Raw genomic sequence first — 16500 nt, forward strand, 5'->3', positions numbered from 1 at the left:
CTTAGTCCGTGTCCCATCTCTGTGCTTTCCGTTGGTCTGGAGATACTCCCCAATTCTAGGACTGCCCTCCTTAATCATTTCTCCCCAGAGCATTCTTGTCTGCTTGATGAGCCTTCTTGCTTCTCTTTCTAGATGGACAGACTTGCATTCAGTCAGCTAACTTGTACTAAACCCTACACATATTACACATTGTGTTTATTGCTTTACACCTTGAACTATGCATCAATACAAAGAGTCTCCTTCCTGAAGAAAACACCCTGTGATATTTGTACGTCTTGCTCTAGAGGACACAGCATGGTGCGATGGACGTGGCTGCCTTTTCAAATCCCAGCTGTGCCGACTAATCCTGTGTAACCTTGGCCAGTCCCTTAATCCCCTGCAGCCTCAGCCTGCTTACTTATAAAATCGGCGATGTTGCTGTCTGCTTTGCAGGATTGTTGTCCAGATTAAACGAAATAATGCCTACAAGGCACTTAGCCCGGGTACCGGCCTGAGAAGGGACATGGTGAATGTTAGGGCAACTTCTTTTGATGCCTTTGCCTGTCCTGATCCTATTACTCTCTTCCCCTGGAATGCCCGCCTTTTCACCCATCCAAAATAAACCTATTACTAAGATGCAATTTTGTTCCTGAAAAGGAACCTCTCCTTTGCCTTCTTAGAGTGTTTACAGGGTATATTCTCAGTGATCCCGCTCTTCATTTCCATTGCTTTTTATTAATTGGTATAGATTAGTCTAATCTCTGGGACTGAGCTGTAAGTGCCTGGAGGGCAGAAACCGAGTTGCCTTCTCACACATTTATCACGGCCCGTGGTGGAGGTCTGCTGGAGGGGTGTTCGGGAGTGTACTCGTTTGTTTGGTTACTGGCAGACACCTGCCTGCCCCGGGCCTTGGGCAGCAGCCCACCGAGCCGTGAGGGATTCTGAGATGACTCACACGGGGGTCTTCCCCCACCAGAGGTGTCCAGTCAGGGAGAAAACACAGCTCGTAAGTCGTGAGTCATAAGAGAGGCTCAGGCAAGGATGCTGCAGGTGGTCAGTGGGCAGGCAGCTCATTTGCCGCTGGGAATTGGGAACCTTGACAGTGGTGGCTTTTAAAGACAGGAAGGATTTGGACATTAAAAGCTGGAAGAGAGGGGCACTCGAGGCTGAGAGAACAGCAACAGCATAGGCATGGAAGCCAAAAATTACAAGCCACGTGTGAGGAATATTGAGTGCTTTCAGCAACCAAGAGCGTGGGATACTCTTACGAGGTAAACTGACCTTTAAATTCTGGTAAATTTTTGCAGAATGTATTTGAACATATATGATTCGAATCAGGCAGCGCCAAACCAAAGGTGGTTAGGAGTGCTCCGCCAGCAGGAGCTGGGGGCCAGGTTTTTATAGAGGAGATGCTGAAGCAAAGCAAGGAAATTGTTTGACTGGTTATAGTGTAAGTGGTTGCCTTATTTGGGAAAGGATGCTGGCTATTTGTGATTGGTTGTTCTTAAGTTTCACTTTCTCAGGTTCCAGTGAATTGACTCTGGTGTAGGTTTTGCTTTGCTACGAGGCTACCAAGGCATTAGAACACCTCCGTCTAATGGCCTCCTTGTTTCGCTACTTTAACATACGGAATAAGGTTGGAAAGTGAGAAAGTGAATTAGAAGCTAAATCATGGAAGGCTTTGAATACAAACTAGTGGGATCAGATCTCTTTTAGGAAGGAGTCCTGGAAACCCTGGGTGTGTCCAATGGGGCGTTTGGGAATAACAGTTAACAGACTGCCACAGTAGCCCACCCCAGAAGAGCAGGGATTGGGATCCTGGAAAGAAAGGGAGAGTAAAGAACAGAGGCAGGAGATGTGATGAAGATTGACTCAAGTGGATCTCGAGTGTGTGGGGAGGGGTGTCCGTGATGTTGCGGCAGTTTCCATTTTGGTCGGTAGCGGGGTGTTGATGCTTTAGCACATGCTGAGAGCTTGGGAGGCATGAGGCAGGTCAGGGGAACAGATCATGAGTCCGGTCTTCATATTATTTGTTTAAGTTGCTGTTGGAACACAGGAGTGGAAATATCCAGGAGTCCGCTGGATATTGAGGTCTGGAGCTCAGGGGAGAAGTCAAGTCTAGACATAAAGGTTTTAGAAGCAGACTTATCGGGAGGCGCTAGAGGAAACTTGAGAGTCCATGGCCACATGGACATTTTGGAGGCAGAAAAAGAAAAGAGAGCCAAGAAGGAGCTGGGGCAGCAGAGGGCGGAGTTGGAAGAACCAGGAGGAGGAATCAGAGATGGCCAGACAGGGCGAAGTTTCTTCCAAGATGGAAGGGATCTCACCAAGCCTTGGTGAGCTCCGTTCGGGTCTACAGGGTCTCTCCGCCAAAGGGGAGGGGGCAGGGGACCCAGGGAAAACAGAGAGGAGGTGGGAGTGTGCTGGGGAAGGCAGAGTTTGACGAGGTCAACTCCTTGGAGATCAAATAAGAATCACAGGGGCCGTGAAGGTGGAGAAGAGCTTCAGACCTAATTTAAGTATCCTAACTTAGGGTCTTAAGCTGAAGCTGGGAATGTGGTGAGGGTAACTGTCTGCACCCACCGCAAGTAGGGAAGGGTTATAAGCCCAGTTCTGAGACTCACTTGGAGGGCGATCTTGAGTGAGAACATTGACTGGGCAGCCCCTCCATTCCCACTGGGCTAAAAGCCAGCCTCCTTCGGGTGGCAGTAAGTAGCTGCTGATAACAGTACTTTGCAGATGCTATAGTTTACAAATTCACAGTGACGGTTAAACAGCACTTGCCAACACCCCGCCTCTCGCAGGGCCAGGGCGGCGGTTTTGCGGAGGATGGATTGTTTCACACTGTCTCATCCCCAGGGAGCTTCGAGGCGTCAGTGCCCTTCCTCCCCCTCCTCCTTGCTGGTCAGCATCCTTCTCCGTGTCCCTTCTATGGTACTTGTTTTATGTTGCATTACATTCTCATCCTTCATAATCCTTAACTCCAGGGTGTCTGGGTCAGGCTAAGTATTTCATTACAAAAAGAGTGTTTTTCATGAGAGAAATGGGTCAATGAAATTAAAGCACTGTGCAATGCTTCTAGTGAAAATAGCTAGAGAGCTGAATAGTAGAGTCAGTTTATAAACTCTGAGGACAGAATATGAAATCTGTATGTAATATGAAATCATATGTAATATGAAATCTGGGAAGTTTCACGCTGTTATTATGGAAGCACTATTAGTGTGGAAACAGAAGCACATGTACCAGGAAATCAGGCTTCCTTGTTATAGGCAAGGGGAAGCAATTTTTCAGAGCTTCTTGACTTTTGAAGGAGTAGCAGTTTGTGCCTTGTAGTTCTCAGGTATTAATCATCACACTGCGATTCCTGCTAGCGGGTGTGCGTGTTGGTTAAAGATTCCATCACTGCAAAACATAGCGTGGCTCTTTTTATCTGAAGATGAGCTTGAAGGTATGCAACTGTCTATCTCAATAAGTAAAGTGATCATTTAAAATGAATAAATGCTTTCCGATGACAAAACTGATGCATGCCCCTGCTACATAATTTGTGAAACACAGAGAAGCACGATAAAGAAAGTAAGTATTATTTTTGATTTCGGTACTCAGAGGTATTGCTCAGACGCTTCTCAGGGCCTATATGATGTATATTCATGATGAGGAAGCGTGTAGTGAGAATATACATTGTGTCAAGCACAGTTCTAAGAACTCTGCATACCTTCACAACAACCCCACGTAACTGGGATTATTAAACTCTCTACTTTTCAGCTGAGGAGACTGATGTATAAATAGGCTGAGTAACTTCCCCAAGGTCACTCAGCAAGTGTTGATATTTGTACCAGGGTCTTAGGGCTGCCGTAACGAATTAACACAACCTGGATGACTTAAAGCAACAGAAATGTATTCTCTCACCATTTTGGAGGCCAGAAGTCTGAAATCAAGGTATGGTCAGGGTTGGTTCCTTCTGGAGGCTCTGAGGGGGAGCCCCTGTCCCCTGACTCTCTCCTGGCTTCCGGTGGCCGCGGGCTCTCCTTGCTGCGTCCTGGCTCGTAGGCGCAGCACTGCAATCTCTGCCCCTGTCATCATGTCACCTGCTCCCTTCGTCTTCTATCCTTGTCTTCTTTTCCAAAGGCGCTTACTGAGGACCTCCCTGGCGGTCCAGTGGTTGAGACTCTGCACTTCCAATGCTGGGGGCACGGGTTCCATCGCTGGTCGGGGAACTAAGATCCTACATGCTGGGGGCATTGCCAAAAAAATAAGCAAATAAATAATTAAAGACACTTCGTGGATTTAGGGCCCAACCTAACCCGGAATGATCTCACCACCAGCCCTTTAATTTAATTACAACTGCAAAGACCCTTTTTTCCAAATCAGGTTATATCCACAGCTTCCAGGGGGACATACTTCTGGGAGTGAGGGCCACCATTCAGCCCACTACAGTGTTGGAACCAAGGTTCCATGCCAGACAGTTTGGCTTGAAAGTTTGTGCTTCTAGCCTCAATGCCATAGACCCACTTATATACAGGTTTGGGGGCTTTTTGAGTTTTGTTGTTGTTCACAAGATTAGGATCGTGCTATACTTGTAAGGTGACCACTTTGAATGCTGGTTTTTGTCTCCAGACGTCAGGGTAACAAGTAGAGAAGGCTGTTGGGGAGTCTCCATCTCTGGGGGTTTGTTTGTGTCCCCCTCGACAGGCCATGCTTTGCAGTCAGTAAAATGAGCTCATTAGCGATCTTGAGTCAGAGCTGAATGAACTTGAGTCAGTGGATAAACAGGCCACCGCTGGCAAGTGGGAATAATTGTTATCCTCACAGAGTGGCCAAGGTGTGTGAGCTTTGGGTGATCCCAGAGACAAATTCTTTCTTCTGAGTCTCCAAGTGGGCTTCTGGTACATGCTGGAACCATACCAAGGGAAAGAAGGGTGACCGTGCAGCTCTGCTGGAGACCCAGCCTCATTGCCTGTGAATCGCTGACCTGAAACATTGCACAGGACCTATATGCAGCCAGAAAAGCATGTGTTGGCATGAGTGTCAGCAACAGACTGAAGAAATGAATTGGCAAGAAGTCATTTAATTCCTCTTTATATGGTTGTAGAAATAATGACCTTTTCCCACACACCTCAAGTATTTTATAATATATTTTTTCATTATTCTTTCAAGTTTCCTATTAGGAAGATTGTGTGGAAGGCATGCTAAAATATTAACAGTCAAAGAGAGACCGTTTTTTTTAATCCACCGTGAATTGTTCATAGACAGTATTTGTTATGTTTTCATTAAGTGTCCAAGAAGATAGTCAGTTTAAATTTTTTCTCATCACGTTATAGAAGCTGTGAATTACCAAATCATTTGGAACCAAATATTTTTGCCTCTTCTACCTTTTTTGGGGGGGGGGGGATTGTTTTTTGGTTTTTTTAGTCGTTTCTCTGAAGTCATAGATCTTCTGTTTCACAAAATATACCCATCTTCCATGCAAATTGTAATGTGACCTTTCCACATTACCTTATCCACCATTCAAGCCTGCCCATCTGGGACTGTGGGACCAAAAATGTCACTTTTAACTGGATGGGATACTTCCCTTAAGGCTTGTTGTTAAATAGTAGCGTTTCACGCTCTTTCTTCTTTTACTTAAGCAATTTGGAGAATTAAAAACACCAATAAAGTTTCTTTACCCCTGTCCTGGTTAGCACGGGGTGTCTATGACTGTTCATACACCCAGATGAATATCTATGTCTCAACAGGGAACGGCACTTCCCACATTGAAAACAGATTGTGTCCACACATTTGTTTGCTGAACTGACGGTTGAGAATTTGGAAAGTTGAGATCCATTTTGCTATGGCAATAATAAATGATGTGGAGGTTTCTGGGCCAGCCCCTAAAAGCCTCCTAACTCATGGTCTTTGTTAATAGGGCTCTAGCACCAGTGACTATTGGTTTTTTTAATTTTTTCTTTTATATTGGAGAATAGTTGGTTAACAATGTTGTATTAGTTTCAGGTGTACAGCAAAGTGATTCAGTTATACATATACATGTATCTGTTCTTTATAATAATGTTTCTATGGGAAAACAGATCCTGAGTTTTCACTTCAGATTTTAACATCCTGTATCTTCATGAAAGCAAATTAAGAGCACCGAAGTCTCCTGACCTGGGTTCAAATCCTGGCTTCCCCTCTTATGAAGTGTAACTTTCGACAACTTGCATGGCCTCACTAAGCCTCAATTTCCTCATCTGTAAAATGGGAAGAATAAAAGTATGTCTTGGTGTAGTTTTGAGAATTAAAGTGATCCGTATAAATACGTTCAGAACTGTATTTACAGAGTATGATGTGGTAAGCATGCCCAGTATTTTCGAGCTTTTATTGTGCTCGTCTCTGATTGCTGCAGAAATGGGGACTTCGGCCCCTTACCTTCCAGGGAGTGAGACCAAGCACTCCTGTACTGTCGGAGGTGGTCCTTGGAACCTGCGGTGCGCACTCTGGCGGGGATGAGGGTGGGTGCTCTAAGGAGACGGGAAGGAGGGGGAAACGGGAAGTCGAGGGTGTGCAGGGCCAGGGCTGGTGAAGGAATGGATCAGATACAGAGGGGGGCTGTGATTTGACAGGCCTGGGGCTGGGAGGGTTGCTGAGGCCGGGGGGGGCACAGCAGGGCACAGCGGATGGCCACCCCCTCCATTTCCCCTTTTGCTCCCATGCCGCCACCCTGGAGGGGGGCCAGAGGCATCCCAGCTCTGTGGCCTCGGGAGGTTTCCTCTCCCTCTTCCCTTTCTTTGTCCTCCCTTTTTGGCTTTCTTAGCGATGTTACAGAGCCCTCTGCTACTGGGTGACCGAGGACCAAGAGGAGGAAGTCAGAAGCTGTTACAGAGGCAGCACAGGGGCTTCACAGCAGAGCTGAAGCCCCGGGCCCACTTGGAGGGGAGAGAATCCCCGCGGCAGCCTGGGTGGAACGAGTCCCCCCAGGAGGGGTGGAGAGAGATACTAGGGTACATATAGAGAGAACCTGTTGGGAAAAGAGCTTCTTTGTAATTTAGCCATCTTTTATTGAAATTCCTATTTTGACATCCAACAAAATAGCAAATATCATGCTCATTTCTCAGATGACAGTTTGTGAAATGTATCCTATAAAATGCAATATGAAGACTAAAGTCCGAGCCAACAGCTTGGCTCAGAGAATTAAGAGAATTTCAGAGCTGAAAGAAGCCTTGGAGGCCCTCTTGTCCTCCGTCATTGCACAAATGGGGAAACTGAGGCCCACAGGTGACATGCTTATCACAGCCACATGGCTAGTTAGCAGTGGTCAGAACAAGAAGACAGGTGTCCTAGCTTCCAGAAAAATGCTTTATCCTGATAGATAGATAGATGATAGATAGATAGATAGATAGATAGATAGATAGATAGATAGATAGATAGATGATAGATAGGTAGATAGATAGATAGATGATAGATGATAGATGATAGATAGACAGACAAAGAAGGTATGTGCATGTGTATTTCTGTATTAGGAGGAGAGAAAAAAGAGGAAGTGGCAATAATGCGGTTTTACATTTCAATTCCAGGATATGCCAGGATTTCCAGTGCCGTCAGAAACTGAGGGATTTCAATGGATCAGAATTAATAAGAGCTGTGTTAAAGTAGCCTGATTCCTGAGCCCTTTGGCCCTTTTCTGTGCTCCAGTCAGCCTGTTTAAATGCCTTACAGGCCACCTCAGCGTAGCAGCTATAGGCGCTGAGAATGTTTCCTAGAACCATGATCTCCAGCTAGAGGTTTGGCTGTAATGAAGCAAGCCTAGTGCCTTTCTGCTTCCTCCACAGAATCACGGTGTCACTGCAGGCATCCGAACTGGCTTCCATGTGATTCCTTTGCTGAAAAATTAGAACCGTGTCATTTGTCTACCTCAGAACCTTTTAGCAAAGATCACTGAGATACAATCTATAAAGTTTTTAGGTGGAAAACTCCATAAGCACGTAGCATCATTATTTAACATTATTAATGGTGATGGTAATTCTATGACAAAGTTATATTTATTAGGCTTGCACTGCCACCATTATACCATTATCATTAATTATAATAATCTGAGAAATTGAGGAATTACACAGTATTGGTTTATCTTGTGACCAGATATTCTTCTATCTTTTGGCAAACCAGGGAGAGACGTTCTTCTCGTAATGGTAAGAAATGCTAAAATTAAGCTGAGGTAGCCATCTGGGGATGGGGTACAGCTCCCCACCGCCATCCTGCCTTTCTGGGCCCTCGGAGGGAGGCTGGGTGAGTGCCTCCAGGAAGACTTCTTTCCAAGGCTGCTCTGAAAATCTTTTCTCCAGAGGGCCCTTCCCTTGTCATAATTTGAGCATAACTTAAATGTATGTGGTGGAGATTTGCTCTCAAAGCGAGTGGCCTGAAAACTATTTTCCTTGCATTGCAATGAGTGTCTTTGTTTTCCACTCAGAAGAGATGTAAGACCTTTGACATCTTTGAGCTCTGTCTCTTTTTGTTCTGGAAAACCTTCATCCTTTCCCAGACAGGTGACACATCTCTTGTTGAACTCAAGTCACTTTAGTCTGCATGTCACTTGGATGGAGTTTTATTGTCCTTCCCAATTAGGGCTGCACTTTTAGTCATTCTAGCTCTCATAAGTGATTGAAAGACATCATTTTTTACCTATTCAGAAGGTGTCTACACTTAAGAATCTACAATAAGTAATTGAGTATCTTTGCTGTTTTCTGGGAAAATGTCTGAAAGAAAATAGAAAGGCAAGTAAAAATCTAATAGAATTTTATGGCCCTAATGGAATCCAGCCCCTTGGAATACCTCCCAGATTTCATGTTTAAAAAATTGTTTAATCAGTGGTTTACACTGGTCCATATTTGACCCAAAATATCTGCAAAGCCACAACCCAGTGCTAACTTAAGTTCCACCTTTACAGGCACTGGTATGCCATGAATGAACCAGCACTAAAAGCTTTTCCCAATTTACAAGGAATTTAAGTTAATGACTGGAATGTTTAAGATTTTTCTCACATCCAGCATTCCTAAATCTTTGGCTCTCTTATACTTACCGTAATCTAGTAAAAAATGTCATTTTGTGCAAACTTAGAATGTTCAATTTAGTTGTCTTAATTACTTCCAGTACTTGAAGTAGGTTCTAGACTCTCTACCACTCAAAAAACGTTGAGAATCACTTGCCATTGCCTCACCAAGTGTATGTCACAGATTCTCTTAGGGAGTTTTGATATTGCACCCCCTGGGAAGTTTTCAGTCTTTTCAAATAAAGGCAAATTACTCATAGGGAGTGATGCCAAAGTAATTTTGAATTTTCTGTATGAATTTGACTACTCTAGGTGCTGCATATAAGTGGAATCATACAGTATTTGTCCTTACGTGAGTGGCTAATTTCACTTAGCATGATGGCCCAAAGGTTCATCCATGTTGTAGCATTGTCAGAATTTCCTTCTAAGGCTGAGGAATATTCCATTGTATGTATAGACCACATTTGTTTATCCATTCATCTGTCAGTGGACACTCGTGTTGCTTCCACCTTTTGGCTACTGTGAGGAATGCTCCTGTGAACATGGATGTACTGTTTTTTTCTTTTGCATGCCCTTCCCCCCTTGTCTTCTGCCTGTATTGTAGGCCTGTCACTGACATTGCTTAGTCCCACCGATAACAAGACCGAGGATATGACCACCAAACTTTATAAGCTAGGGATCATTTTGCTTCTTTTTTCTTGTCATTTTTTTCTTTTCTTAACTTTGCCTTTCTCTTCAAATTTGGCTTTGCATGGTATTGAATACATAGTCTGTCATTTGCCCCTGAGTCTATATATTTTTGTCCTTCGTTACACTTGGATGGGACTCCACTAGACCCTGACCCTTCAGAGGAATTGGATCAAAGAGCCAAGCAACTCATTTACTGAGTGCAAGACTTTAGGGTAGGTGGGACCTCCCCTGTGGTCCAGCGGCTAGGACCATGTGCTTCCACTGCTGGGGGCGTGGGCCCCATCCCTAGTCAGGGAGCTAAGGTCCCACAGGCTGTGCGGCACAGCCAAAAAATAAAAATAAACAATAAACTCGCAATTGCACAACATTGTGAATCAACTATACTTCAATTAAAACAGAGACATCAGGGTAGGTGTGTGAGGCAGCGCAGGAGGTGAGGCTGGAGGGAGAATGCGTAACAGGATAGAGGATTGGTTCCCAACTTCAAGGAGCTTTTAATTTGCAGATATTTGTTACTTTAAATTATTTGGAAATTTTAGTGTCAGATTCATTAATATGTCTGGGACAAATTTGTCTCCCACTTCACTGCCTTCCAACTCAGGACATTTGGCAATGACTGGAGACTTTTTTTTTTTTTTTTTTGGCTGCGTTGGGTCTTCGTTGCTGCACGCGGGCTTTCTCTAGTTGTGGTGAGCGGGGGCTACTCTTCGTTGCAGTGCACGGGTTTCTCATTGCAGTGGCTTCTCTTGTTGTGGAGCACGGGCTCTAGGTGCGCAGGCTTCAGTAGTTGTGGCTCGTGGACTCAGTAGTTGTGGCTTGCGGGGACTCAGTAGTTGTGGCTTGCGGGCTCTAGAGCACAGGCTCAGTAGTTGTGGCACACGGGCTCAGTAGTTGTGGCGCACAGGCTTAGTTGCTCCGCGGCATGTGGGATCTTCCCGAACCAGGGCTGGAACCCGTGTCCCCTGCATTGGCAGGTGGATTCCTAACCACTGCGCCACCAGGGAAGCCCAGGAAACATTTTTGATTGTTACAGTTGGTAAGGGCGTGCTACTAGTATCTAGCGGAGACCAGAGATGCTGCTAAACGTCTCACAAAGCACAGGACAGCCCCCCCCCAAAACAAAGAATTACCTGGCAAAAATGTCAGTATTGCCAAGGTTGAGAAAGCTTGCCGTGTGTAACATTATCTAATTTAATATTGATTAATCACCAGGTAATGAACATAAAAAGACAAATCATTTCCCTAAGGAAAACTTCCTTATGATAATGCAATAACTTGAAATCAAGCTAGCGTTTTCCTCCTGTAATTTTAATTATTTGCTAATCCAGGAAGTAAGATTTTAAATACTTGAGAGGAATTTTGATATCTAGAAAAAATTTCCTAGTAAAAATTTCATTTCAGAAACATAACTTAGCATTTACCATATTGACAATTAATACGTATTTGAAAAAGAAGAAAACATTAGCATAAGTAATAAACTTTCCTTGGGTTTGAAAGGCATTGTATGATTGCCCCCTGCATTTTACTCTCTCGACTGCCTTATTTAGACTAGCACCATATTTAGATCTTAGCTCCTATACAGATATCTTGTGAAGTAGTGCTATCAGCCCTAAAGGATGTTTTGCAGCATTCATTTAAAATATTCCATGGATAACCCACTTGCACAGCGTTTAACATTAGAAGTATAAACAATCTGCCCTTCCATAAAATGGAACTTTAACAAATGGAATGGGTTGAAAAGAGAATCATTTGGAGATGCACAGACACCATGCCTATGGGACATCAAAATGCCTGAGACCCAGTGACTGTCTGTACTTCCGCACCAATCTCTGAAATGCCAGGGAGGACACCACGGAGCCATTGACTGGGAGGTCACCTTGGGAATGAGCCACTGGGGCACACTTTTGAGTGCTCGCCCGACTAAACAAGCCTTGCCTAGGTTTGTACCAAGAATAAGTTTACCCTTATCACCAGTCTCCTGCCTTTTGTATACCTTCAGTGCTGAGCATGAAAGTTGATGTTCATGGTAAGAATCCTGAACTTCTTTCTTAATCACCAAGGAAAGAACACATCCTGTGTTTCACTTACCTGGTCCTATTGCACAGGTTATCATGAGAGAGCCTTCCTGAACACAGACGTGGATTGATCCGCAGGCATCTGAATCACAAGCTTCCATGCTTTTCTGTTCCAGGACATGGGAAGAAGGCAAGGTGCTCATCTTTGACGACTCCTTTGAGCATGAGGTGTGGCAGGATGCCACGTCTTTCCGGCTGATCTTCATCGTGGACGTGTGGCACCCCGAGCTGACACCCCATCAGAGACGCAGCCTTCCTGCGATTTAGCGTTTTGTGCAGGCTCAGGACACGCTGGAGAGAGGCTGCCTTTCTGGTTCAGTCACCTTGGATGTGGGCATAGACGTTCAAACACCACAGCCCTTAATTCCCTTGATTTGCAGCCTGAAAACGTCTAAACCTCCTCCGAGGGTTGGATGACACTAAAGGGAATATATGCCTCGCTGCAATTCTTTTAGGAAATACCTGCGGTATTTCATCCATGACAGCCCCCATCCGATGCCTGTATTCCTGGTGAACCCATGATCGCTTCTACCTTGCCGGCCAAAGATATTTTTTCCACTTAGAATAGGCGAAATCAGTGTAAATGAGAGTATATGTAGAAACTGTGAATGGATTGCTTTAGTTTGTAATTTTTCTATGCAATTATATTTTTCTAGGGTAGCAGGATGATTTTGTCATCACACACCGCTACTTTTTTGTTGAGTTTAATGACAAGCTGTATAAAGGCTATAGTTCTGCTTAATCGTAACTTTCCTGGTGAACTCAGACGTCCCTCTTTTAATTATTTTTAGTAAAAGGCACTCATATGAAAAAAAGATTCTATTTTCCTAATACAAAGGAGAAAGACATAATTATGCCAATGTCTCATGAATCGTACTACTCCCTACCCATTGAGTCTCTTTGCTTTTTTGTCATCATTGAGAGCTGGTATCTTAATTCCTTCCTTGCTATGTGAATGGTGGAGATACTGTCAAAATGGTATTTCTTTCTAAGAGGAACTTTTTACACTGAAGAAGGACTTGGAGTCATTTTATAATGAGTTATAACAATGACGCATGTAAATTTTTTTAATGTCAACCACTAGGCATTAGAAAAAAAAAAAGTAAAATTTCTCCAAGTGAAAATTTTCTCTTGGGATCAGGTAGATAGGGGGCTGCTAGGACACCTGGCTCCTGGGCTCTTTGCATCTATGAAACAGGGCTGGAATCCAGAGTGTTTTCTGTTGTGGATCCTTGTGAGTGATGAGGTCGTTGAAAGGATTCCCATCACAATTTTGTAAAATTATGAAGGATGGCAGAGTGGAAGACCAAGAATGCCAGGATCTCTGTCCTGCGTGTAGGATGTAAAAATTGCTTTCCTCTTTGAAATTGTTTGGAAGACTCTGACATCTCCCTGGCTTGAGCAACTTCTGCCATTTAAGCTTCACTTTGAGATGGCAATTATTATTGATAGTTTAGCTTTAAAATTTCCTACTGCATGGAAAGAACAGTTGCCTACCCGTTCCAAAGATGACCACGTCATTAATTTAGTGGAACATTAATGCATTAAATTTTGCGTTTTTTAAATCCAAGCTAACTAGAAATGTTAGCTATAAGAATGTAATGATATTCATGCACTGAATTTTAAGCCAATATGAACAAAAATGCTGGAGAAATGACACATAGGTTACCAGATTTCATTCGCAGGTAGAAAAAACACTTGTGCTTTCTTTTCCATTGAAGGACAAAGAAGGATGCTTTCTTTATCTTATTTAGAAAACATTCTTGAATATTGAAATGAACCCCCTTTGCTTGTCTTTAAGGACTTCAGCTTCCAGTCAAAGAGTTTGTAAAATATTTGTCCTCTTTCCTTCTGTTTTGCCAATGTTGAAAAATCTCACTAAAGTAGATGAAGAAGCATGTGAGGAAAAATATCAAAATTAATTACCGAAATCCAGAAGAAAAAGCAAACTCTTGAAAAATAAAAAAGCATTTGTGTCCTTCAGTATTTATTGAACAGAAGAAATGACTGACAAAGAACAATACAATCTAGTGTTCATGTGGTAACATTTCATGTCACTTACTGAATTTGGTTCTTGTATGTATATTGCATACACATAAAGAAATTCAAAGTATAAGTTGTCACTGTTGAACCATCATCTTAGATTCATTTAATGAAGTCATGGAATAGAGTAAAAACTAGCTGTTAACTTAGTAATTATAGTATGGTATTTAAAATCGGGTCACTACAGGGGGATTCTAAATATTGCCGATTGGAAAGCCAGAACTATTACTGCTGCAGAATGTTGGCAATAATAGACTCCAGTAGCATTTGAAATACTGGATCCCACAACTATTTTATAAACTCAAGTAATAAAATTTGTTTTCTAATTTGCTTTAATTCTTCATCTTTCTTCCCTGTGTTGTGGTATATAAGAAAAGTGTTTCAGTCATTGCATTGGTAGAATTATTTCAGTGTTATTTTTTTGTTATTTGAAATGTCTACACAAAATGAATTGGTTTTATTTATACTGTGATGCAATTGGTTGAGAAATATTTTAAATTCTCTTTCAATTTTATTTCAAGGGTGGAATACAAAAATCACTTCTGTTATTATTTTCTACCAGTACAAAAAAATTAAAACACTAGATCCATTGAGAAAGAGATGTAATAAATGATAAAGATTAGTATCTATCGAGGGTGATTATGGCCAGTTGAATCTCCTCTTTCCTTTGAATTTTTTAGCCAACAAATTAACCCTCCCAAGTACCTAATGTGTAAAATCATATTTTACTGCTCATTATCAACTAAAATATTTTTTATTTGACATTGAGCACCAACTGGTCATACTAATGAAGGCCCATGTCATGCAGATGGCTGGGAGAATAAGAGATAGCTAAAAACATACACCTGGTTTTGGGAAACATGGCACAAGTAAGGATATCATATCTTATGATATCTGCTTATTTTTTATCTAATTTCCTTTGAATGGATAGCTGGGGACTCCATTTCTAAGGATAATAAATAAAGAAATAAAGTGATCTTTGGCATTTCATCCTGCATTCCTGGTCTTCTCTTATTTTCAGTTCTTTCATATTTCACCATCCCTAAGGGTCTTCCTCCATGATTGATACCTACCCTCTCAGCAACAGCCAGGCCCTTTCTCCACACCTTTAACTGGTTGCAAGAGGAGGTGAGGGGACGTGGGGGCAGTGTGATGCTTTTGTAGCACTTTTCTATTCTGTAGTGACCCAAGTGAGGCAACTTGAATGGATTCATTAATCACTGACATGTATTTTCAATGAGAACCGCCCACCCTCTAGAGACACACATACCCTGTGGGAAGTCACACTGCTAAGATGAAATAGTCATCTTTCAGTTTGTGTCTTTGTTTAAAATTAGCTCTTTATAATCAGCTGGTGGCCTGATCAAAGATGTGATATCAATCATATCAATCATTTTTGCAGGATATCAAAAAAAAAACAAGCTCTGCAAATAGCCAGACCTATGAGACCTATGAGAACGTGCTCTTAGGCTGAACAATTTGAAATTTGATGCTGGTGATGAGGTCAAAGAAAATATTTCAATATAGGAATGGAAATCACTGGGGATACTATTGTCTTGGGGCTTTGCACTACATTAAACTTGACAATTGTGTCTGCACAGTTTAATTCTTATGTATCTACTTGGAAATGCACTTAATCTTAAATTGCAAAAACTGGAGAGAGTCTCTGCAAAGCCTCAGAAAAATCCTTATCCTAATGAAGTGTGTGCATCAAATTTAGTTTTTCTCTTTTCAATTCACTTAATACTATAAATATGGGATGGGGGGAATCTTGTTTCCATAACTGCCTTGCTGCATCCTCCAATTCCCTCATTGAAAAAAAAAAACATCTGTCAAGTCTTTGTTCAACTTTGGCTGCTTAGACCAATGGCTGGTGACAGTCATTACTGGGTGGCAGGAGAGGAGGCCCTTGTGTCGAGCCGAACGCACGCATTGTGGGGTCAGTTGCACGTGTGCTTCCTGGTGGCTGATACCACTGAGGGCTGGCGATGTCGGGAGCACGGGGTGGCTCAGGGTTCAGTCCAGAGCCAGGAGTGGCTGAGTGTTCTCATTCTCTCCCTTGTCCTCGTGTTTCAGGGTCCCAGCTTCTACCACAGACTGAGATCTAATAACAGGGGAAGGAGAAAGATATGATTACAAATAAGTCACGGTGTCAGCCATTTTGGAATCTTGGAGGGCATTCAGACTTTATGTCCCCCTTATTAACCAAGACACTCAAAATAACTATATAACTTCTCCCCCCTTTTGTATCTCTGTTTTCCTTGCTTTTGTGTCTTCTACACCACATTTTTAGGGAGTGAGGCATCTTGGAATCTTCTTTGCAGGAATCTCTTCTTTTGGTAAAATGAACACGTGTTCTAGCCACAACTCTGCCCCCTTGTCTAAACATTCTGTGGATCTTGAGATGTATAAAGTCTCATAAATTTTGTTGGATTTTTAATGTCTCAAAGTATTTTTGAGAGCCTTTGTTTCTCAAGGTCATAGGAAACTATCATGTATGATGTTAAGACCATGAGATTTGGAATCAGATGGTAAATGTATTCTTGACCCCTTACTGACTGAGGAGTCTTGGGGGAGTTCTTAGAGCCCTGGACCTTTATTGTCTCACCTGTAAAGCAGAGCTGTTACCTACCTTCCAGAGTTGTTGAGAAGGACTAATACTAGTACTATACCTAAAGCACTTGACATGTGGTTGTCATC

At 42.8% G+C, this 16500-nt stretch overlaps 2 protein-coding genes across 10 annotated transcripts in view; one reads left to right on the forward strand and one right to left on the reverse strand.

The window, feature by feature from the left end:
- Nucleotides 1–14136, forward strand: part of ASPH (aspartate beta-hydroxylase) — a 221872-nt gene extending 207736 nt beyond the window's left edge. For all 9 annotated transcript variants that reach the window (XM_082364701.1, XM_082364708.1, XM_082364706.1 and 6 more), the window contains one exon: nt 11874–14136. In XM_082364701.1, coding sequence (XP_082220827.1) covers nt 11874–12024 — 151 coding nt within the window. In that variant the 3' untranslated portion in view covers nt 12025–14136. The remainder of the gene's footprint in view (nt 1–11873) is intronic.
- Nucleotides 14137–14255: 119 nt separating this feature from the next.
- The window catches only part of CLVS1 (clavesin 1), a 163355-nt gene continuing 161110 nt past the window's right edge, over nt 14256–16500 (reverse strand). Inside the window, exon 6 of the mRNA XM_082364725.1 lies at nt 14256–15904. Coding sequence (XP_082220851.1) covers nt 15817–15904 — 88 coding nt within the window. The 3' untranslated portion in view covers nt 14256–15816. The remainder of the gene's footprint in view (nt 15905–16500) is intronic.

This window comes from Balaenoptera borealis, assembly GCF_965194805.1.
Source record: "Balaenoptera borealis genome assembly, chromosome: 17".
Classification (NCBI taxonomy): Eukaryota; Metazoa; Chordata; class Mammalia; order Artiodactyla; family Balaenopteridae; genus Balaenoptera; species Balaenoptera borealis.